We start from the raw sequence: 24,053 nt of genomic DNA, 5'->3' as shown, positions 1-24,053 counted from the left end.
ATGGGGACTCACACTCTGGATAATTAGACAAGTTAAGTCAGTGAGGTTGTTTTTTGTTTGTTTGTTTGTTTTTTGTTTTGAGACACGGTTTCTCCTTAGCTTTGGAGCAAGTCAGTGTTCCCTTTAAAGGAGAAAGATTCCTGGGAGCTTAGACTATTTTCTAACAGAACTAGCCATCCAGAGACCCATAATCCTATGCACACCCCAGCCCCCTCTGACCTAACAGAATTAGGAACTGAACTTCCTCAGAGACAGGGTCTTCTGCACCTCCAGGACTGGAGCGACAGGGAAGAGCCACACACCCTATGAGAATCACTGTGTCCCAGTGACAGCTGCACTGGGCTCCACAGCACACTTCAGGGATCCTGGGTAACAATACCTGGTATCTTGTTTTGTGTCCCCTTCCCGTCCCATCCACTCCGACCCTTTGTCCCTCGTCCCCCCTTGTGTCCCTCCCTCCCTCGCCCCACCAAGAGGCATAGTTTAAGGAGTCAATTTCTCTGGCTGAGTGTCACAGGTTCACCCAATAGTTCTACACATTTTGGTGATGGCTGTTCACTTGGTCAGACAGTTAATGCTGGTCAGCAAGATGGCCACAATGGTTGTGCCTCAATGGTGGCAGCAGAAGTTGGTGGCACTTCATGTACCCCTTTCTTCTTAGTCTCTTCTTTCTGTGAATTTATTCACATATATAAATTAATTGTTTTCCATTCCTTCATCCTTTTCCTACATAACTTATGCTATAAAACATCACATAAGAAGACCATGTTGACCTGCTGGCTCATGTGGATTCCCTCTTAGCTTCTGGGTCCCCAGGAAACTGTGCAGTTCTGTGATGAGAGGACCAGCTCCACCTGCAGGTCACTAGTGTGATAACAGAAGTGTTCAGTCACATAGTTCAGTGTCATCATTGATGTAACTTTGTCTTTGCAGATTTCAGTTTATTTTGTTGATTGTGGGATTTCTTAAACCTTACACACAGATCCCCCAAAGGCACATGTGACCCATCATCCTGGACCTAAAGGTGATGTCACGCTGAGGTGTTGGGCCTTGGGTTTCTACCCTGCCTTCATCACCCTGAGCTGGCAGAGAGAGGAAGAGGAACAGACTCAGGACATGGAGCTGGTGGAGACCAGACCTTCTGGGGATGGAACCTTCCAGAAGTGGGCATCTCTGGTGGTGCCTTCTGGGGAGGAGCACAAATACACATGCCATGTGCACCATGAGGGGCTGCCTGAGCCCCTTACCCTGAGATGGGGTGAGGAGGGCGTAGGTGCAGAGCTGGGGTCAGGGAAAGCTGGAGCCTTCTGCAGACCCTGAGCAGGGTGAGGGCTGAGAGCTGGGGTCCTGACCCTCACTTTCCCTTCCTGTCCTTCCCTTCCCAGAGCCTCCTCAGTCCACGGTCCCCATCATGGCAGTCATTGCTGGTCTGGTTCTCCTTGCAGCTGTGATTATTGGAGCTGTGGTGGCTGTTGTGAGGAAGAGGAGGAGAAACACAGGTAGGAAATGGCAGGGTCTGAGTTCTCTCTCAGCCCCTTTTAGAAGAGTCTCTGCCTCATTAATGGGAAACACATCCACAGCCCTCATTGCTCCTGACTCTAACCTGGGTCTGCTGTCAGTTCTAGAAACTTCCTAGGGCCAGGGACTTCCCTGGTCTCTCACAGCTTTTCTTCTCACAGGTGGTAAAGGAGGGAACTATGCTCCAGCTCCAGGTAAGAAAAGTGGGCAGGATTGTCCCTGAGGCCAGCAGGGTGAAGCTGGATTATTTGGGGAGCTCAGGCAATACATAATAGCTCCTCCAGTAAATCTTCTAGGGGCCAATTTTTTACCTTCCCATGAATATATATGTATTTTTACCCCAGGCAGAAACAGTGACCAGAGCTCCGATGTGTCTCTCCCAGACTGAAAAGGTGACCCTCTGGGACCTGACTTGGGGAGGGGCAGGGTGGACATGATTGGGTTTCAGGGACTCCCAGAATCACCTCTGAGTGAGTGGTGGGTTGTTGGGATGCTGTCTTCACAGTGATTGTTCACGACTCTTGTTCTGTAGCGTGAAGACAGCTGCCTGGTGTGGATGGAGTGACAGACGATGTGTTCAGGTCTCTCCTGTGACATCCAGAGCCCTCAGTTCACTCTCAGCAATAGTGTCTGATGTTCCCTGTGATCCTATGGGCTCAACGTGAAGAACTGGGGAGCCCAGCCCACCCTGCACACCTGACCCTGTCCCTGCACTGCCCTGTTCCCTTCCACAGCCAACCTTCCTGTTCCTGCAGACAGGAGGGGACATCTCCATCCTGTCTCCTCCATGCTGCCCTGAGCTGCAACCCCTGAGTTCCCCACTGAAATTAAGAATCTTAATGTGAATTTGATCTAACATGTTGTTTAAGGGCTAAATTAAAGTATTAAAGTAGAGTTTATGGAGGAAATAAATGGCAGCATGGAGAACCTCCCAGAACCTGTGTTCTGTGCTGTGTGCATCTGGGGGGACAGGATGAGGCTGTGGGAGCTGAGTGAGAACAGGGCTGTGCCCAGGTGGAGCTCAGTGCGTTGTTGGCTTTGACAAGGTCACTGGTCAACTCTGTCCCCTCCTGGCTCTGTTCTCTTCATCACTTAGAACCACATGCTGACATCTGTGATCACAGGGACACAGGGATGGCCAGAGCCTTGTCCTGTCCCTGGGATTATGAGCCTCCAGGGCTGGTGTGACAGTCAGGGTTGCTGTCCTGGCTGTGGCTCTTTCCCCTGTCTTCTGTGTTTATTTCTTGTCTGTTTAGTTAGTATGGAGGACTAAGCCTGTTCTTGCTCCCGTGAGTGGTGTCTGCCTCATTATCCTGTGGGGTGTTTTAAGAGGTGTTTTCCATCTCTGTCCCCTCAAGGACCAACTAGTCCCATGCACTCAGGAGACTGTGGGATGAGAACATGAGCTTCAGTCTCCTGAGCTCCTGCCTCCATTCAGGCCCCTCCCTGGAGGTTCTCTCCTTCTTTCCCATCTATCAGCATCTAACCCGGGTTGTAAGATGGGCAGAGAGGAGAGATCCACAGGGTCTCAACTCAGATCTGTCCTGTGTTCTGCCCAAGGTCCCCTCTCCCTCTCTGTCTCTGGGAATCCTGGTGCTGGCTCCAGTGGAGACTCAAGGATTCACAAGCTGAGTCTACTTTAGATTTATGTTTATTAAAGAACATGGTCCAGAGACTGAAGAAATGACTCAGGGGTTGAGAGCACTTGCTGCTCTTGCAGAGGACCCAGGTTCAGATCCCAGCACCCACCTGATGGCTCATACTATCCTTTACACCTGTTCCATGTCATCCAATGTCCCTGTGCACACCATGCAGATATATGGTACAAACACTACTAGCAAGAAAACACTTATAACCGGGCGGTGGTGGCATATGCCTTTAATCCCAGCACTCAGGAGGCAGAGGTAGGTGGATCTCTGGAAGTTCAAGGCCAGCCTGGTCTACAAGAGCTCGTTCCAGGACTTGTTCCAAGGTTCCAAAGCTATAAAGAAACCTGTCTCAAAAAACAAAGAAAGAAAGAAAGAAAGAAAGAAAGAAAGAAAGAAAGAAAGAAAGAAAGAAGAAAGAGAGAGAGAAAGAGAGAGAAAGAAAGAAAGAAAGAAAGAAGAAAGAGAGAGAGAGAGAAAGAAAGAAAGAAAGAAAACACTTATAGATGCAAAATTCATAAATTAATATAAAAGATTGTATGGAATGCCAGAGATGGAAATTCCTTCATCCCCTGCCCCAGGTTCCAGCCTCTGCAGTTTTCTCTTCTAGCTTTGTGACGTCCAGTCAGGAGCTCCAGGAGCCTTAGCAGAGATGTCTGATGCCAAGGAGGTGATCATCTCTGTCATGATGATGCCATCTTTGTCTTGTGAGGGATGATGACTTCATGAGATAACATTCATACACAATAAGTATATGATGGATGAATAAAGAATACATATAAAATATAAGATCACATGTCAAAGACAGAAAGAAGTTGATGGGACAAGAGGGGGGCTTTCTGAGGGGACAGCTCAGGTGACTGTGACCTCAGTGTGAGGGGACCTGGGTCTGCACGTGACACCCCAGCACTTGGCCTGAGGTTGTGTTAACAAAGGGAGCTTCTGTAGAAGAGGGAAGTGACTGTGTGAATTTTCTTCTGGACTGAAACATCCCTGCTGGAGCCAGGAGCAGCTGATGAGGCTCAGGAAACACAAGAAGCTACAGGTTCACGGAGCTGACACAATGTAGCGCTTCCCTCTCAGGGTTAAACCAGCTGCAGTTCCTGAAGGAGAGGAGACTGTGGAGTGGAGCTGCTGGGAGCTGTGCAGGGGACTGCAGTGGTGCAGCTGTGTGAGCGGACATGCGCACTGGGGTGGGGCTGTCAGTGGTTATCCCCGACTCACCCAGGCTCCTGTGAGGGACCAGTGAGCTCAGGGCTCACCGAGCTGACTGTAGACGGATGTCTTCCTTGGTCTGCTGTCACTGTCTCCATCTGGGTGGAGGAAATCCCCTCCTCAAGCAGGGGACACCGCTGTGTTAATTGTTTATGTAAATTATTCTATTACTAATGAAACTTAGGAGTCGGATAATGGGGTAAAAACCTAATAGGTCAAGAAAACAGCAGAGCAACAACCAGCTGACCCTCTCTCTCTATGCTTCCACATCAAAAAGGCTCATGAGCCTTTCTAGTCCCTCCCTTACTCTTTTCTGTGCCTCTCTATTGTATTGTATCCTGTGTACTCCAAAACCTCCATGGCTAATTGCAGACAGCTGGTTGTTGACTCCGCCCCCCTGATTCAAGGATAACTTTATCAAGAGTCTCGGCATTTCACAGAACAATCCAATAATATCCCTCTACATTTCCTCCTTGGTCTAAATAAAAAGGAAAAGTTTTAACTGTAACGTAGTAAAACTGTACAATAAGAACAATTATCAGGGGCTGGAGAGATGGCTCAGTGGTTAAGAGCACTGGCTGCTCTTCCAGAGGTCCTGAGTTCAATTTCCAGCAATCACATAGTGGCTCACAACCATCTGTATGAGATCTGGTGCCCTCTTCTGGACCGCAGGCATACACACAGAGAGAACACTGTATACATAATAAATAAGTCTTTTAAAAAATAAAAAAAGAACAATAATCAGGTAGGAACAGAGGTACACAACTTTAGTTCCAACACTCGGGAGGTAGAGACAGTCCGATCTCTGTGAGTTCAAGGCCAACCTGGTCTACAGAGTGAGTGGCAGGATGGGCTCCAAAGAGACACAGAGAAACCCTGTCTTGAAAAACAAAACAAAACAAAACAAAACAAACAAAAAAAGCTGGGTGATGGTGGCAGATGTCTTTATTCCCAGCACTCTGGAGGCATACTAAGAGTTAGTAACTACATTAAGAGAAACAGGAAAATCTAATAACACCATAAGGCTGCCATACAACTCTGATTTTTAATTGAATCATAAGGACTTTGAGCCACTTATTTTTCTTGACTTATAACCTGCCTTTCCTGATTGATTTGCATCAGTACAGAATGTAGGAGCCCCATAAATGGGTATCCTTTTTACTATATGAGGGAGAATCCAATTAGGTCTTTTTGTAAACTGAAGTTTCCTGCTTTGTGGATATTGTTGTTAATCTCTCCCAAAAAATTACTACAAGCTCTTTGCCAATGTCCATTTTCTGACCATAATGAGGCAATTTCACCATTAGTAATAAAGTACCACAGCTTCAGCTGGGTCTGTTCCTGCTAATTGATGAAATATCATTTTTCCTTTCAGAAACAATTCAGAAACCTTGTCTACCTATATCTTTGTTTCTTTTCCCTTTTTTCTTTTTAGAATTTTTTTTTTGAGAAAGAGTTTTGCTGTTCCTTTGGAACCTGTCCTGGAAGTACGTCTTGAGGTAAACCAGGCTGGCCAGCCTTGAACTTGCAGAGATTTGCCTCCTGAGTGCTGATATTAAAAATGTGCACCATCACTGCCCAGTAATAAGCCTTTATTTCTTTACTTTGTTTGTGTGTTAAAAATAACCATTCTAAAATACTTTCTTCTCTCTGCTTAAGAATTCCTTTATAGCCAGGCAGTGGTGGTACATGCCTCTAATCCCAGGATTGGGAGAGAGGCAGGTGGATCTCGGTGATTTCAAGGCCAGTCTGGAATACAGAGTGAGTTCCAGGACAGGCTCCAAATCTATACAGAGAGACCCTTTTCCAAAAAACGCAAAACAAAGCAAACAAACAAAAAAAAAACAAAACAAAAAAATCAAAAAAAGAATTCCTTTATAAAAGTGATTAGAAGATAGAACAGCTGAGATACAATCAAGGTCTGGATCCAAGTGATCCACATGTGCATCCTGTAATCTTTTTCTACCAAAGCCAATTCGCTCTCAGTCACAGATGATAACCTTATATAAAACGTTATCACTGCCCAGCAAAATTTTTCCTCTTAGAGAGTAAGGGACTCACAGCTACTTAGGAATGAGGAGGACCCAGGAGAACCTGAGGGAAAGGAGTTCCCTAGACTTTGAGAAATCAGAAAAATCCCCGATGATGGACAAAATAAGAAAGAAACCACACTAAACCATAGGCAACAAAGGACCTTCCAGAAAATCCATCAATCAAGACAGCCTCACAATCCCAGGGAATACTGTTCTGTGATCCTCCGGAGGCAGGCAGGAAAGAAGCCAGCAGGGGGCAGCAGAATTCTCCCAGACATCCATGAAGGAATCCTCTCACAGCTTCCCCTAGGATAGAGATGTTACCTTAGAACAGGGCCCTCAGAATGTCCAAGGAGCATCCAGGTCCATTTAACACAAAGAGAAAGGACAGCTAAAGAGAGCCAGAAGAGCTTCTGACGTTTTCATAGTTGGCTCCTCCTGCCCTCAGTCAGGTGTTTTAGTTAAAGCACAAACCAGTGGACAAAAAGCCATCATGTCTGGCCATGGCGATGCACGCATTTAATCCAGGACTCAGGAGGAAGAGGCAAGTGGACCTCTATGAGTTCTAGCCCAACTTTGTCTACAAAGTGAATTCTAGGCCAGTCAGAGCTACAAAGTAGGACTCTGTCTCAAAAAAACGTAATAATAGTCCTAATCCCAGGGTATGGGACGCTTGCAATAAACTATGGAAGGAAGGGCAGAATCCCAAACCTCTGAACGTCTGAGGGTCACAGCAGGGTCAACACCTCCCCTCAGAGCTCATCCACAGTACTGCAGTACAAACTCAGAGAGACCTGGCCCACTCCCAACCTGAGAGAGACTATTTACATTAGCTCAGGTCACGATGTGGGAGTGGACTAAGAGAGGAAAGAACGTAGCCCCAGGGACAGCCCAATACAAACTCTGCCCTCCTCATGTCTGCCCTCATTGGGGAACTTCCCAGGTGGGCCAGCTCCAGGGACCTGTCTCCTGTCACCCCCAAAAAGGGCTTGTCCATGTATGGTGAAAACACCCTGACCCTGACTTGACCCTAAGACCATGGCTTCAGATTTCCCCAGAACCAGGCTAAAAAAGCCCACCAATCCCAAGCCACCGTGGAAAGCTCTGCCCACCCAAGAAATGGTATATAACCTCTGTGCCTTGTTCAGTTCTCTGCTGTTTCTCACCCTAGAGGCAGCCACTCTCCTGGATCCTTCCTTCCCAATAAATCTCTTGAGGGAGGTCTGTTGTGTGGTGTGACATTTTCACCATAGTGAAGCCAAGCTCTGACACTTTTGCTGGATCAGAGCAGGACACTTCCACAGGAGAAACTTTCCCCTAGTGGAGCAGAGTTGTAACGACTTCTCTGGGGAAATGTCCCCCACCCAGGGCCCAGAGTTGTTTGTTACACTTGTCCTGGGGAAACCTTTCCCTGGAGCAGGGCTGTCAGCTGCTACACCTACAGTCCCGACTGCCGGGAACCCTTTCCATCTGAGCTGCAATGCTTACAGTCCCTCTGGAGTAGTTGCATGTGATTTTGTATACATTTACTTAATAAGTAAATAAATAAATATTTAAAAAAGAAAAAAGAAGAAAATTAACGTCTAAAAAAAATTAAATGAATCTGAGCCAACCTGGCTCCTGGGGCTCAATGTTTTCCTTAATCATTAAACTGCAATCTATATAGCACCTTAAGTGATGCTCAGAGGCCCCAGATGAGTGACACTTCCTGTGCTTATTTTTGATCATCAGAACTCTATTTAAACTAACATTATCAATTAGACAGTACAGCTTAGAAAGAAATCTCCATAATAATCCCCAGGTAAACATGCCCAGTAGAACAGAATATTTCCAAGAGATGTAATACTGTATTAAGGGTAGTGGGAATATCCCCACACCCATTCATACCTTTCCAGGTACCAGAAAGAAATGGCAGAGGCAGACATGCAAAGATACAGCAATAGCAAGAAACATTCTGGGGTCAAGGCTCTTGGGACCTTGCGTATCCAAGATTCACCCATCAGGGTTTTGCTGGGCTGATCCCCTGAAGTCAATTGCAATCTGCTGTTCCTTTGACATGGCCACTGGCAATAAGCTTCTGTCCCCAGTCTGTCTCCCCTGGTGTGAGAACCGTCCTCTGTCCGGTGTCCACACTGTGCACTGCACAGGGCTGAGGTTGTCAGGAGCCATATCAGACCCACAGATTCCCTGTCCCACAGCCTTGGGAATTCATCTCCCTCATCTCACCAGCTCATCTGTCCTCTCACAAGGGTGAGAGCAGGACGGGGGGGGGGGGGACAAATTAATTCACTTCTGTGCACTGCCCCTGCTGTCACTGTTCTGCGTTGTGATTGCTGTCGTCTCTTTCTGTAGCGGATTCATGAACTCTGTGATAGGATGTGTGTACAGCACATGGAGAGAGGACAGGGCTCCCTGCTCTACTGGGTTCAGGCACAGCCTCTCACTGGGAGTCTTTTCCCCAGCAGAGAAGGGGACAACTGTATTAAAGCACTATTGTGACTTCACACACATGTATTCATATGTGAGCTCTAGACTTAAACATGGGGAATAGGAAGAGCAAGGGGACACTTGGGGAAGGGGCAGCAGGAGAGGCAGGACACAGAGATGACTGAGTGTGAAATAGCTAAGGTGCCATGATGCACGCGTGTGCAATCACCGCCAACTGACTGCGCGTAGAGGTGCAGCCTATGATCCCAGAAGTGCAGAAGTGGAAGCAGGATCGTCAGTAGTTCAAAGCCATCCTCAGCGGTGTAGTGAGTTTGAAGGCCGCCTGAGATAAAGGAGACCCGATCTCAAAACAAACATCTGCCCGTGATGACTGCAGAGGGTGACAGGACTGTAGGCGGAGGAGCTGACATCCTTTGTCACACCCTCCTGGGTGGTTGAGAAGACGCTGAATCCATTGTGGTGGTTTAAAAAGAAATGGCCCCCAGAGGGAGTGGTACTTTTAGGAGGTGTGGCCTTATTTGTGTGTAGTCTTGTTGGAGGAAGTGTGTCACTGAGGATGTAGGTTTTGTGTTCTCCTATGCTCAGGATATTCAATGTCTCAGATCATTTCCTGTTGCCTGGGGACTGAAGATCAAAGAACCCTCACTCCTTCTCCAGCACCATGCCCACCTGCATGCTGCCTTGCTTCCTGTCATGATGATAATGGACTAATCCTCTGAAGATATAAGCCAGCCCCAGTTAAATATTTTCCTTTATAAGAGTTGCTGTGGTCATGGTGTCTCCTCACAGCAATAGAAACCCTAAGTAAGACATCCATGGAGCCAGTATGGACAGAGAATGGGCATCATGCTACTGAAGTAAATACACAGACCACTGTCTTGACTGTAAGATGCCACAGACCTGTTGATGTCTGTGACCACGCTGATCACCCTGCTAGTGCTGGTATATGCTGGGTAATTTGTGCAGCTTCTATTGTTATCTGAATTCTAGTCTACCCAGGAACTGTTTGGAGACACAATATCTGAGGAAGGAGACCATGAGCCCTCAGTGTCTGAAACTAAAGAGCACCCTGCAGTCTCCACACAGGGCAGGATCCCATCACCAGCTGAGGACACCTCCTGAGGACGGCCACTGAGCCAGACACAGCCCTTTATCAGGAAAGGATAAAAGATGAAGACATTAGGAGACTCTGTTTTTAGTGACTTGGCTTTGAAATTTTCCAAGGCACCGAGGAATGTCTACTATTGAATTGATATCCACTTCAAAAAGCATTCACACATAAGTCATCCAGACAAAAATAAAATTAAACGTAAATTGGATCATTACACATTTTACCTTAAAATATTTATGTCTCGAGGCCTCAGGTTATACATTTACATCTTGGCTCTTGAGCATTTTTGGTTTTTTTTTTTTTTGCACTGGTATAAATCTAATTTTTTTGGACAAAAAAGTTTTGTTTGTTGGTGTTCTGTTTTGCATGGGTCCATGGAAGAATTGGGATCACACCAAGATGAATTTTAGGCTTTAGCAGCAGCAGGGAACCAACTTCTGGTGAACTGATTGCCCTTCTATCTCTAAAGGACTTTTCTATTGTTCCACAATTTACACTTCTTAAGTTAATTTCCCCATCTTAAAGCCTTTCATCTGGAGTTGTTTGAAGGAACCAAATGCTCAAGTAATTCTCAGTCACCAGACCTCTTGGTTTCCAAGTCCTCTCGTAACTAAGTTTTCCAAAGGCTTTGAACCCTCTCAGAAGAGCTCAGATAAGAATCACATACTCTGATGGGCAGTGGTGTTGCATGCCTTTAATCCCAGGACTTAGAAGGCAGAGGCAGGTGGGTCTCTACGAGTTTGAGGCCAGCCTGGTCTAGAAAGGGAGTTCTGGGACAGCTAGGGCTACACAGGGAAATCCTGTCTTAAAAAATCAAAACAAAACAATAAAAAAAAAGGAAAAGAAAAAAAGAGTCAAACACTTCAACCAAAATGTAACAGTAACAAAAGATAATAGTCACAGAAGGTAACAGTAGCAAAAGAAAACAGTAACAAAAGAAAACCAGACAGAAAAGAAACAGTAACAAAAAGGAAACAGTAACAAAAGGTAACAGAAACAAAAAGTAACAGTAACAAAAGGTAATAGAAAAGGAAACAGTAACAAAAGGTAACAGTAACAAAAGGTAACAGTAACAAAATATAGGCTCTCAAAAGGAAGATCAAAACTCACATGCAAACACTCTAGAATTCAAGCCAGATGCAATGTTAGGTGAGATGTTTTGCTACATTAATTGTTTGTCATTGTAGTGTTTTGAATAGGAATGGCTCCCATAGGCTCCTAGATTTGAACACTTGGTATTCGGCAGTGGTGCCACTTAAGAGGGATTGGGGTGTGGCCTCGTGGGAGGAAGTGTATCCCTGAGGGTGAACTTTGGGGTTTCAAAAGCTCAATCAAGATCCACACTGAGCCTTGATCTCTCTCTGCATATTGCTGCAGATCAGGATGTAGAACTCTCAGCATCTTCTCCAGCACCATGTTCACCTGTGGGCCTCCATGCTCCCTGCCATGACAATCGTGGAATCAACCTCTGAAACTGTAAGCAAGCCCCAATTAAATACTTTCTTTCATAAACATTGCCATGGCCACGGTGTGTAGTAGGAAATCTAGTAGGATCTTTGTGTCTAGGGTAAACAGTAGAATGAAGCAGTTGTTTTCTGGAAGAACTTAGACCTTGAGGAAATCATTGTAGAAATCAGTGTTGTCCGTTGTCTGCAGAGTTGTTCTTGTGAAGGATCTTTGCAGCCTTTGCATGACTTGGTCACAGATGGTCCTGGTGCAGCTGCAGCATCTGCATTATTGAGTATTGCAAACAGTGCGCAATAAAGACTAAAGCTGCAGGGCTGTGATGCTTTCCTTCAGGAAACATAGATAGAACAGGGCCTTTGTATTAGGAACTTGTTTTCCCAAAAACCAGCTTTTATGTAACAGTTGTTACATAAGCCTTGGCAGGGCCTTTAGAGGTTCAGTCCCTTGGAGGCTGAACCTCCCTGTTGCAAAGAGACTAAAACTTTTCTTAGAGAGACCTCTTTCTTTGATGTCCCACAGAACTCACAACACTGACAATGGTGGGTTATTTTTTTCTTACTCTTGGTTCTTTGCTCTCTTGCTCTTTTCTCTTTAGGGGGCCTGCCACCCACCTCTCAAAGAAATCAGACATGGAGCTTACTCTTACTTATAAATGCCTGGTCTTGTCCTTGTTTCTAGCCATATTTCTTATCCTAAATTATTTTTCTATCTTTTGTCTCTGGGCTTTTATCTTCCTCTTTATATTTACCTTTTTACATTTCTGTTTACCTTTCTTTATTTCTTTCTCCATGGCTTGCTGTGTAGCTGGGTGGCCCCTTCTTTTCTCACTCCTTGATCTTTCGCCCTTTCTTCCTTTTCTCCCAGATTTCTCCTATTTCTTCTCTTTGCCTGCCAACCCCACCTGTCCTTTTTCCTGCCTTGCTATTGGCCATTCAGCTCTCTAATTAGACCATCACGTGTTTTAGACAGGCACAGTAACAGCTTCACAGAGTTAAACAAATGCACCATAAAAGACTGCAACATGCCAGGTAATGGTGGCAAACTCCATTAATCCCAGCATTCAGGAGGCAGAGGCAGGAGAATCTCTGAGTTCAAGGTCAGCCTGGCCTGCAGAGTGAGTTCCAGAACAGTCAAGGCAACACAGAGAAACCCTGTTTTGAAAACAAACAAACAAAAAAGCAACACCTCTTTGCATCATTAAAATAATTGTTCCGAAGCATAAACAAATGTAACACACCTTTAAATAATATTCTACAATTCAATGTGTCTCTTCATAGCAATTGCATACTGACTAACACAGTCATAAAAATATAGCCTTAGCAGGGGTCATGGTACACACCTTTAATCCCAGTACTCAGGAGGCAGAGACAGAAGGATCTCTGATTTTGACTCCAGCCTACTCTTCAGAGCAAGTTCCAGAACAGCCAAGGCTACACAGAGAAACCTTGTCTTGAAAAAGAAAAACAAAACAACAGAAAAGGGAGCCTTTTCTAGACATTTTAACAAGTCAGAAACTGGAATCCCTCTCACTAGAGTCAACCAGGTGACAGACATGTCCTTGTCCCAGCTCAGTTACATGAGAATCTGCAGTTTGTCATGGTTCCATTACCTCAACAGATGTGTCAGCTGTTGGTGTCCAGTGCAGGAGGGTCAAATGGCATTTAAACATACTTAGAAGGGGCTGGAAACATGGCCGCCAGGTAAAAACATTTGCTGTTCCTCCAGGAGATGATGGATGGATCCCAGCGCCACGTCTATGTGTGCAGGTGTGGCTCACATCTGCCCTGACGCTAGGTACCCACGCCTTCTTGTGGTCTCCTTGGACACCGCACCCACCTGGGGCTGCCTGTCCGGGCAAAGCAGTGTGACTGAAGGCAGGAAAAACCTCCAAACCATGGAATGGGGGCAACAAATCCAAGCTGAGAGGCTGATGTCACAGGTCACGTGTGGAGAATGACCTGAGACACCAATCGGCTTTCTGCACAGCTTCCTGCTGCTTTCCTCTTCCCCGTGCCTCATTCTGCCCTGAAGCCCTGCCTATCTCTAGCACAGGTCACCATGACTCTAGACAACAGCAGGACATCCTAGACGAGTCTTGGAATGGTCCAGTGTTCATGATGTGTCAGAAACCGGAAACATGGAACCGGACCAAGGACTCACTGTCATGAATAATCACATGTAAACTGCTTGGGCAGAAAAATGGACTGTGTTATACCTTTCAGTTTCCAATGCTACCGTAACAATGAATATGTGGTGGAGAGGCGGGGAAGACGGAGGAACAGTGCAGAGCATGCGCAGTGGAGAGAGGAGGGGGAAGATGGAGGGACTGAGCAGAGCATGCGCAGTGGAGAGAGGCGGGGACGATGGAGGAAGGGAACAATGCATGCTCAGTGGAGAGAGGTGGGGAGGGAAGATGGAGGAATGGAGCAGAGCATGAGCAGTGGAAAAAGGAAGAAGTAGAGACATGGTGAGAGGTGAGAGAGAAGGCTGAGGGCGACAGGGACCATGTCCTTGCTTAGCAGCGTCAGCAGGGTGGTAGGCAGCAGCCTGCAGCTTTCACAGACTCAGCATCCCTGCCTGCCCAGCAACTGCCCAGCTCTCCTTGCTCTGGAACCAAATCTTCTAGGCCAAGCAGAACTTAAGGTGCTGGGAACAGAAAGCAAAATTCTCCTAGTGGGTCACTGGGGGTGGTATTGAGTGGAACTGTTCCCTTTTCCACCCCTTGACTCCTGGACTCACGGATCCTGGCTACCGGAGTAATTGTACCGTATGTTGGACATTGATTCACAGCATATACCACCTTCTGGAGTGCCCTGCCTCTGCGGTCCAGGCTGCTGTCGCCTAATTGACACTGCAACTGGTGTCTTCAAAGGCCATTCCATCTCTCTATTAGTCCAGGTGCTTCAGGATGGTGAGGAACATGGTAAAACTGGTAGACTCCATGATCGTGGGCGACTGTCCACTTCTCTGCAGTGAAGTGAGTTCCTTGGTCAGAAGCGATACTGTATGTAACACCATGACAGTGGGTGAAGCATCCTGTAGTCCATGGGTGGTGGTTTTGGCAGAAGCACTATGTGCAGAAAAGGCAAATCCATAACCCGAATAAGTATCTATTCCAAGAAGGACAAAGTGTTGTCTTTTCCATAGAGGAAGTGGTCCATGAAGTTGTGGCATCTCTGTCCCTATGCAGCAGCCTAGGAAAGCAACTGAGCACAGCTGTGTGTCAGGGGCGTCCCTGCATGGAGGCCAGAGAGGTGATTGTATGACGGGATGGCACAGTCATGGGACACCTCTCAAGGACAGGGGCTAAAACTCTGTGGAAGCAGACCAAAGAGAGAGAGAAGTGTATCACAGTCAACAGATAAAGGAGTTGGAGATCTGAAGAGCATTCTGACATCAGACATGGAGATGCAAAGTGTGGAGCTGCCCAGCTGGATTCTGGTCTTGTTTTGGTCCCATGTTTCCCTCTGTGCTCACTTTTCTCCTCCTGGAATGGTGATGTCTGTCCTGTGCGCTGTGGGGTGGGAACGTGTGATCTGCCTTTTATTTTGATTTACAAGGGATTGCAGTTAAGAGATTGCTATGGGTCACAGAAGAGACTTGGAACTTTTGGACTTTCAGCCAGTGTTGAGAATGTTATAGACTCTGGGGACTTTTGAAGTTGTTGAACTGAATGCATTTGCACTATGATATTGCTACAAAGCCTATTGTGGCCAGGGAGTGGGATGCAGTGGCTTAAATAGCAATGTCCCCATAGGCTCATATGTGAATGATTGGATATCAGGGAATGGCACTGCTGAGAGGAATTAGGGGTGTGGCCTTGTTGGAGTGGGTTTGTCTTTGTTTGAGGACATGTGTCACTGTGGTTGGCTTTGGTTTTCAAAAGCCCAAGTCAATCTTAGTGGCTCTTACTCTTCCTGCTGCTGAGGATCCAGATGCAGAACTCCCAGCAACTTCTCCAGCCACACGTCTGCCTGCATGCTGCCCTGCTCTCCGTCAAGATGATAATGGACTGAACCTCTGAAACTGTAAGCCAACCCCAGTTAAATGCTCTCTTTTATAACCCAATTAAATGCTTTCTTTTATAAGATTTTCCATGTTCATGCTGTCTCTTCACAGCAATACAACACTGATTACAACAGTTTCTTATTTATTTCTTGCCTGGAAACACCACAGTTAATCCAGTACCAAGTCCATGTGACTCATGCCACAATTAAATTACCTTCGCCTGTGCTGACCATTATATAACTGTGATCACCTTGTCTTTAGCAATCCCCATGCTGCCATTGTCCCTGATCCCTGGGACCCAATGAACCCCATTGCCTTTAATTTGTCCTGCTGAGCTGCACTGAGCAGCAGCATCTCCAGCCCTAAGTTCTGGCTCAAGGAAAAGGTTGACAACCAAACTCTTGAACCCTGCTGGTGCCCTCATCACTCTGTGTCTTACAGGATCCGTGAAGGGCGTGTCTTCTGGACTTCCCTTGTGGAGGGTTGGGTTTACAGGGCACACTCATTCCAGCACTGCAATTTCCCTGAGCCTTAAAATCCCTCCATCAACACTGAGCCAAGGGATGTCAGGCAGCTCCAAGTCCTTATCAGGAAGCCATCTTTGACAAATGCTTCAGACAACCATTCAAACAAACTATTGACCTTTTTAAACTGGGGGAGCTTCCATATTAAATCTAGAATCTGCACTTAGAGGGCTCATATCAATAAACCCAATCTGACACAATTTTAATGTTCCTTCCACCCTTAAAGTCCATTCCCACACATATCTACAGACTTCTGCTTGATATGAATTAGCAATCTTATTAAGCTCTTTAGCTTTGCAGCAATCCCCTCTGGCACTATACTCTCTACGTCCCCTCTAGCTGTCTGCTCTGCCTGGAGTCTGGTTATAGGTGTTACAATGTGGCACGAGATGGACCTGAGCAGACAGGGCGGGTCCAAGGAGCCCAGGGTGAGTGAGAGACAGACATGCCATGCAGGACAGAGCTATGTTGTCTAACATAGACAAATATTAATGGGCTAATGTAAGTTATAAAAGTTAATAAGAATGGAACCTAATAGAAGACCCTGATATCAATCCACACATCTTTTGACACACCTGATCTTTGATTTAAAAAAAAAGCAAAAAAACATCAAATGGAAAAAAGAAAGCAAATTTACAAGTGGTTGCTGGAATAACTGGATATCAACATGTTAGAAGAATGAAAATAGACTCCATATCTATCACCATGCACAAAAACTCAAGTCCAATGGATCAAAGACCTCACATAAAGCCAGCCATAATGAACCTATAGAAGAGAAAGTGGGAAGTACACTTGAACGCATTGGCACAGGAATCACTTCCTAAATATACCTCATCATCACAGACACTGAGAGAAACAATAAATGGGACCTCCTGAAACTGAAAAGCTTCTGTAAAGCAAAGGACACGGTCAACAAGACAAAAACGACAGCCTACAGAATGGGAAACTATCTTCACTAACCCCACATCACACAGAGGTCTATGTCTAAATATACAAAGGACTCAAGAAACTGGACACCAAAAGATAACATAATCCAATAAAAAAAATGGAGTACAGACCTGGTATCTAAAATGGCTGAAAGACACTTAAGGAAATGTTCACCATCCTTAGTCATCAGAGGAAATGCAAATCAAACAACTCTGAGGATTCTATCTTACACCTGTAAAATGGCCAAGATCAAAAAACACTGATGACACTTATGCTGGAGTGGTTGTGGGGAGAACACTTCTGCATTGCTGGTGGGAATGCAAGCTGGTACAGCCCCTTTGGATGTCAGTGTGGTGATTTCTCAGAAAATTGGGAAACAACGGTCCCTCAAGACCCAGTAGTGGTATATATCCAAAGGATGCTCAATCATAGCACAAGGACATGTGCTCAACTATGTTCATAGCAGTTTGTTTGTCATAGGCCCGAACCTGGAAACAACCTCAATGCCCCTTGACCAAAGAATTGATAAGGACAATGTGGTACATTTACACATAGAGTACTACACAGCAGAAAACAACAACAACAACAACAACAACACAAAAAGACATCTTGAAATTTGAAGGAAAAACGGATGGAGCTAGAAAACATTATTTTGAGTGAGGTAACCCAGATACAGAAAGACAATTATCACATGTACTCACTCATACATGGTTTTTAAACATAAAGCAAAGAAAGCCAGCCTACAAACCACAATCCCCGAGAACTTAAACAACAATGAGGACACTAAGAGAGACTTACATAGATCTAGTCTACATGGGAAGTAGAAAAAGACAAGATCTCCTGAGTAAATTGGGAGCATGGGGACCTTGGGGGAGAATTAAAGGGGGGAAAGGCAGGGAGGGGAGCAGAGAGAAAAATGTAGAGCTCAATTAAAATCAATAAAATTTAAAAAAAAATAATAAAAAGAAGCTCACCCCAGCATGAATGATGACTACCAAAAAAAAGAGCTAATAAGAAGCCTGAGCTAATGGGCCAATCGGTTTATAACTAATGTAGAACTCTGTGTGATTTCTTTGGGACTTAATGACTGTGGGAACCAGGCAGGACAGAAAACTCAACCAACAATCTGTGAGCCCCCTCTTTCTTTCTGTCTCTCTCTCTCTCTCTGACCTTCACTCTTGATGAACTGATGGGATGAGGGAGATGAATGTCACAGACTTGTGGGACCCTGGATCTGATAACAGTTGGCTTCTGAATTCCTGGACAGAGAGTGATTCTCATGACAGAGGAACACACTGGTATTGGAGGTTTCATCAGTGTTCAATAGTGTGGAGAAAAAATAGATTTATACAATTTTTGTTTCTCTAGATTTTTACTTTATGCCTTCAAATTGCAGCCACACATAACTGGAATAGAAAGCAAAAGCAGATGTGAGCAGGGCCTCCTTCCTGCAGGGAGAGTCACATATGACACAGTGTGTCACAAGTGCTTAATCAGAGCTGTAAAATCCCCAATCACCTCCGATGCGGGTGTCCACAGCAGCCCCGCACCCTCCAGGACTCCAACAGCACCTGTTTCCGTGAACATTCATTTTAAGTGCTGTGTGTATTTTACCTGGAATCTTCACGCTCTCAGGTTTCACCCTCACTAACCTGAGGAGCAGTTGTCCTTAGGCGGCTCAGACACCATGACACACAGCGCTCCATCCCGCAGCGCAGGGCTCAGGCAAAGTCTTAGTCCCCAGGCGGGTGAGGTCTGGGTGGGGAAGCCCAGGGCTGGGGATTCCCCGGTCCCCAGTTTCACTTCTCCAGCTCCTTACCCGGGTCAGGTCCTTCTGCCCTGACACTGATGACAACCGGGCGGTTCTCACACCCATTGGGTGACAAGATCCCGGGGAAACATTCAGCGTCGCCGCGGTCACCGGCTATAAAGTCCACGCAGACCGCGGAACTCAGAGTCGCCCCGGATCTGAGATGGAGGCGATGGCCCCGCGCACGCTGCTCCTGCTGCTGGCGGCCGCCCTGGCCCCGACCCTGACCCGCGCGGGTGAGTGCGGGGTCGGGAGGGAAACGGGCTCTGCGGGGAGGGCGGGGGCGGCACCGGGGAAGCCGCGTCCCCGCGTGGCCCAGCCGGACCCTCCCGCCCCTTCCCCACCCGCGTCCCGAGCCCCGCGCCCTGCTCCCCTCCCGGCCCGCGCTCCTGCCCAGGGACTCAAATCGCGCCGCCCCCCAGGCTCGCACTCGCTGAGGTATTTTGACACCATCGTGTCCCGGCATGGCCTTGAGAAACCCCGGTTCATCTCTGTTGGCTACGTGGACGACACGCAGTTCGTGCGCTACGACAGCGACGCGGAGACTCCGAGGATGGAGGCGGGGGCGGTGTGGATGAAGCAGGAGGGGCCGGAGTATTGGGAGAGGCAGACACAGATCGCCAAGGAACACGAGCAGAATTTCCTAGTGAGCCTGAGGACCCTGCTAGGCTACTACAACCAGAGCGAGGGCGGTGAGTGACCCAGGTCCGAAGTCACCACCCCTCCCCGTCCCTACGAACGGGCCCCAGGACCGCAGTTCGGGAGGAGAGCAGGAACAAGACCGGTTTCCCTTTCAGTTCATAGAGTCCGCCTGGCGCCAGTGACAGGGACGGGGCAGGTGGGCGGGGCTGACCGCGGGGTCCTCGCAGGCTTTCACACTGTCCAACGTATGTATGGATGTCACGTGGGGTCGGACGGGCGCCTCCTCCGTGGGTACAGTCAGTTCGCCTATGATGGCTGCGATTACATCGCCCTGAACGACGACCTGAATACGTGGGCAGCAGCGGACACCGCGGCTCAGATCTCTAGGCACAAATGGGAGCAGGCTGGTGATGCCCAGAGATGGAAGATCTACCTGGAAGAAACGTGCGTGCAGTGGCTGCGCAGACACCTGGAGAACGGGAAGGACGCGCTGCAGCGCACAGGTGCGGGGCCGCGGGCGACTCCTCCCTCTGCCCTCGGGCTGGGCTCAGTCCTGAGGAAGAAGAAACCCTCACTGGGGTCATGCCCCTGTCTCTGAGGGCAGACAGTGACCCTGGGTCTCCTGATCCAGCATCCAGGGACTGCACTGACCTCCCAGGGCTCAGCCTTCTCCCTGGACAGCTCCACATCTGTCTCAGGAGGGAGGAGAGAGGATCCCGACATCACCAACAGTGGCTCCTTCAGTCTGCAGCCCCTGTCAGCCATGGCCTCTCCCAGGCCGGGTTCTCTGCCCACACCCAGTGTCTGTGGACACCGAGTCCTGTCATCTGAGTGTGTCAGCCCTGACACACCAGGACCGGAGTCTCCTTTCCCTGATGGAAGATATGGACGTCTCTACCCTAGGCTGCTTTCCCAGTTTCTAGAACTTCCCAAAGAATACATTCTCCCAGATTCCTGTGTGTGAGGTTTGCATCCCTCCCATGCCCCAGTTCTATCTCTTCCTAGAATGGTTACCTGGGAACTTACAGGGAGCCCTGGACAAATTGTGGAGGTTTTTGTTCTCTCTTTTTTTTCTTTCTTGTTTTTTGGGTTTTTTTTTTTATTTTCAAAGTCGTCATTTTTCTTTTAGTGCTTTTTTTCTTCTTGACTAGGACGGTATTCCTTCTCTCCCTCCCCTGTGTTATCATGCGTATCAGTCTCCACAGGTGCCATGGGGACTGACACTCTGGATAATTAGACAAGTTGAGTCAGTGGGGTTTTGTTGTTGTTGTTGTTGTTGGGTGTTTTTGTTTTGTTTTGCTTTGTTTTGTTTTGTTGAGACATTGCTGTTTCTCCACAGCTTTGGAGTAATTCAGTGTTCCCTTTAAACTAGAAAGATTTCTGGGAGCTGAGACTATTTTCTGCCCTCCCTCTGACCCAACAAGTTACAGTGTTGCCCTAGTGAATTAGGAACTGAACTTCCTCAGAGACAGGGTCATCTGCAACTCCAGACTGGAGTGACAGGGAAGATCCACACACCCTGTGAGCACCTCTGTGTCCCAGTGAGTACTGCACTGGGCTCCACAGCACACTTCAGGGATCCTGGGTGACAATATCTACTATCTTGTTCCCCCAGAGGCACGGCTTGGGGAGTCGTTTTCTCTGACTGAGGGTCACAGCTTGACACAATTGTCCTAGACACTTTGGTGATGGCTGTTCACTTGGACAGACAGTTAATGCTGGTCAACAGGATGGCCACAGTGGTTTTGCTTCAATGGTGGCAGCAGTAGTTGGTGGTACCTCATGTACCTCCTTCTTCTTAGTCTCTTATTTTTATGTGAATTTAATCACATATATAAATTAATTATTTTCCATTCCTTCATCCTTTTCCTACATAACTTATGCTATAGAACATCACATAAGAAGACCATGTTGACCTGCTGGCTCATGTGGATTCCCTCTTACCTTCTGAGTCTCCCAGGAAACTGTGCAGTTCTGTGATGAGGGGACCAGCTCCACCTGCAGGTCACTAGTGTGATGACAGAAGTGTTCAAACAGTCACATAGTTCAGTGTCATCATTGATTTAACTTTGTCTTTGCAGATTTCAGTTTATCTTGTTGATTGTGGGATTTCTTAAATCTTCCACACAGATCCCCCAAAGGCACATGTGACCCATCATCCTGGACCTAAAGGTGAAGTCACCCTGAGGTGCTGGGCCTTGGACTTCTACCCTGCCTCCATCACCCTGAGCTGGCAGAGGGAGGAGGAGGAACAGACTCAGGACATGGAGCTGGTGGAGACCAGACCTTCTGGGGATGGAACCTTCCAGAAGTGGGCATCTCTGGTGGTGCCTTCTGGGGAGGAGCACAAATACACATGCCATGTGCACCATGAGGGGCTGCCTGAGCCCCTCACCCTCAGATGGGGTAAGGAGGGAGTGGATGCAGAGCTGGGGTCAGGGAAAAGCTGGAGCCTTCTGCAGACCCTGAGCAGAGTCAGGGCTGAGAGCTGGGGTCATGACCCTCACCTTCCCTTCCTGTCCTTCCCTTCCCAGAGCCTCCTCAGTCCACGGTCCCCATCATGGCAGTCATTGCTGGTCTGGTTCTCCTTGGAGCTGTGATCATTGGAGCTGTGTTGGCTGTTGTGAGGAAGAATAGGAGAAACACAGGTAGGAAAGGGCAGGGTCTGAGTTCTCTCTCACCCCCTTTAGAAGTGTCTCTGCCTCATTAATGGGAAACACATCCACAGCCCTCATTGCTCCTGACTCTAAGCTGGGTCTGCTGTCAGTTCTGGAAACTTCCTAGGGTCAGGGTCTTCCCTGGTCTCTCACAGCTTTTCTTCTCACAGGTGGAAAAGGAGGGAACTATGCTCCAGCTTCAGGTAAGAGTAGAGGGCGGGATTGTTCCTGAGGACTGTGGGGGTGAAGTGGCATGTTTGGGGAGCTCTGGTAACACATAATAGCTCCTCAAGCAAATCTTCTAGGGCCAAGTTTTTACCTTTCCATGAATACATATATTTTTACCCTAGACAGGGACAGTGACCAGAGCTCTGATGTGTCTCTCCCAGACTGTAAAGGTGAAACTCTTGGGACTGATTTAGGGAGGAACAAATTGGACATGATTGGGTTTCAGGGACTCCCAGAATCACCTTTGAGTGAGTGGTGGGTTGTTGGGATGCTGTCTTCACAGTGATTGTTCATGACTCTTGTTCTGTAGCGTGAAGACAGCTGCCTGGTGTGGATGGAGTGACAGACGATGTGTTCAGGTCTCTCCTGTGACATCCCGAGCCCCTCAGCTTTCTTTAGGCAACAGTGTCTAATATTTTCTGGAATCTACGACCTCAATGTGAAGAACTGAGGAGCGCACCTCACCCCTGCACACCAGGGCTGGTGGCCCTGTCAGAGGAGCAGTCGGTGGCAATTGAAGTTAAGGATGTCTGCCCACCAGGAGCAAACTCCCTGATGCTGATTCTCTGGATAAGCAAGGGCCCAGGACCACAGACTCCAGAATGTCTTTGGGTTCTGCTGTGCCTTTGCAGGTTTGCGGCTGCCATCTTTCTCTGGTGTCTGGCATGGTGTGAATGGGTGTGGGGAGATCCCCACTGCCTGTAGTGTGGTGTGTTTATCTCATGGGAACATCCTGCTCTACCAGGCAGGGTTACCTGTGGACTGTCATGATTTCTTCCTAAGCTGTGCTGTCTGACTGATAATAATGTTTGATGATTAAAATATAAACAAAGAAATGTCACACAGCTGGAACACATGAGTTCCTATTGATGAGCCATATAGACTGTGACTGAGGTTAATGATTAAGAGACTCCACTGAGTCCCAGTAGCCCAGCTAGTTTAAATTCTTTAATCTCCATGTTGGGAGATGTGTTCACAGGTGTCAGAGTGCATCATTGCTGAAACAGAGTCTTATTATAGTCTTATTATTGAGTCTTATTATTGACTTATTATAGTCTTATTATTATACAGGTTAGATCAGGTGTTTTGATAATAGTTTTGAGGTGAAAACATTGTAATTTTTATATTGCCTGAAAGATTTTTTTCTTGGGTATATAATGGGTAAGGTAAAGAATAGAGGTAGGAAAGCCTTGCTAGGTTTCCCCACTCAGTTACCATTAGAACATCCTTTCTGCCCAATCCCATGTGTCCTGGATGGTTTTATGTCAACATGACACCAGCCACAGTTGTCTGAGAGGAGGAAGCCTCAATTAAGAAAATGTCTCCATGGGACCAGGCTGTAGGAAAGCCTGTAGGGCTGCTGCTGCTGCTGCTGCTGCTGCTGCTGCTTCTTCTTCTTCTTCTTCTTCTTCTTCTTCTTCTTCTTCTTCTTCTTCTTCTTCTTCTTCTTCTTCTTCTTCTTCTTCCTCCTCCTCCTCCTCCTCCTCCTCCTTCTTCTTCTAATTCTCTCTCTCTCTCCCTCCCTCCCTACTTCTTATTTTTTGTTTTTTGTTTTTTGAGACAGGTTTTCTGTGTAGCCCTGGCTATCTTGGAACTCACTTTGTAGTGAGGCTGAGTTCAAACTGAGAAATTCCCCTGCCTCTGCTTTCCAGGAGCTGGGGTTGATGGTGCGCACCACTGCTGCCTGACTGGCATTTTCTTATTTAGTGACTGATGAGGGTGGGCAGAGTCCACTGTGGGTGGTGCCATCCCTGGGCCGATGGTCCTGGGCTGAGAGCTGGACATAGTAGCACACTTTAATCCCAGCACTTGTGAGGCA

The 24,053-nt window shown here is 47.2% G+C and overlaps 1 protein-coding gene across 21 annotated transcripts in view; it reads left to right on the top strand.

The window, feature by feature from the left end:
- LOC119822313 (H-2 class I histocompatibility antigen, L-D alpha chain-like) overlaps positions 1–24,053 on the top strand; it is a 144,862-nt gene that overhangs the window by 40,719 nt on the left and 80,090 nt on the right. For 5 of the 21 annotated variants that reach the window (XR_005286766.1, XM_038341417.1, XM_038341396.1 and 2 more), the window contains exon 1: positions 18,869–18,943. The exons of 2 other annotated variants lie outside the window; for them this stretch is intronic. Coding sequence is in view for 18 of the 19 variants with exons in the window: in XM_038341417.1 (XP_038197345.1) it covers positions 18,871–18,943 (73 nt within the window). In the remaining variant the exon portion in view is untranslated. Of the gene's footprint in view, positions 1–982; positions 1,259–1,385; positions 1,515–1,664; positions 1,713–1,862; positions 1,907–2,023; positions 2,056–2,252; positions 2,456–18,839; positions 18,944–19,216; positions 19,400–19,576; positions 19,853–21,479; positions 21,756–21,883; positions 21,998–22,176; positions 22,210–22,356; positions 22,405–22,544; positions 23,076–24,053 lie in introns of those variants that run through there. 14 more of the 21 variants (XM_038341419.1, XM_038341399.1, XM_038341418.1 and 11 more) reach the window with 11 other exon arrangements.

Source organism: Arvicola amphibius, chromosome 9, assembly GCF_903992535.2.
Source record: "Arvicola amphibius chromosome 9, mArvAmp1.2, whole genome shotgun sequence".
In the NCBI taxonomy this organism is placed as follows: domain Eukaryota; kingdom Metazoa; phylum Chordata; class Mammalia; order Rodentia; family Cricetidae; genus Arvicola; species Arvicola amphibius.
The sequence above is the reverse complement of the archived record's forward strand: the minus strand, read 5'-3'. Positions and strand labels throughout refer to the sequence as shown.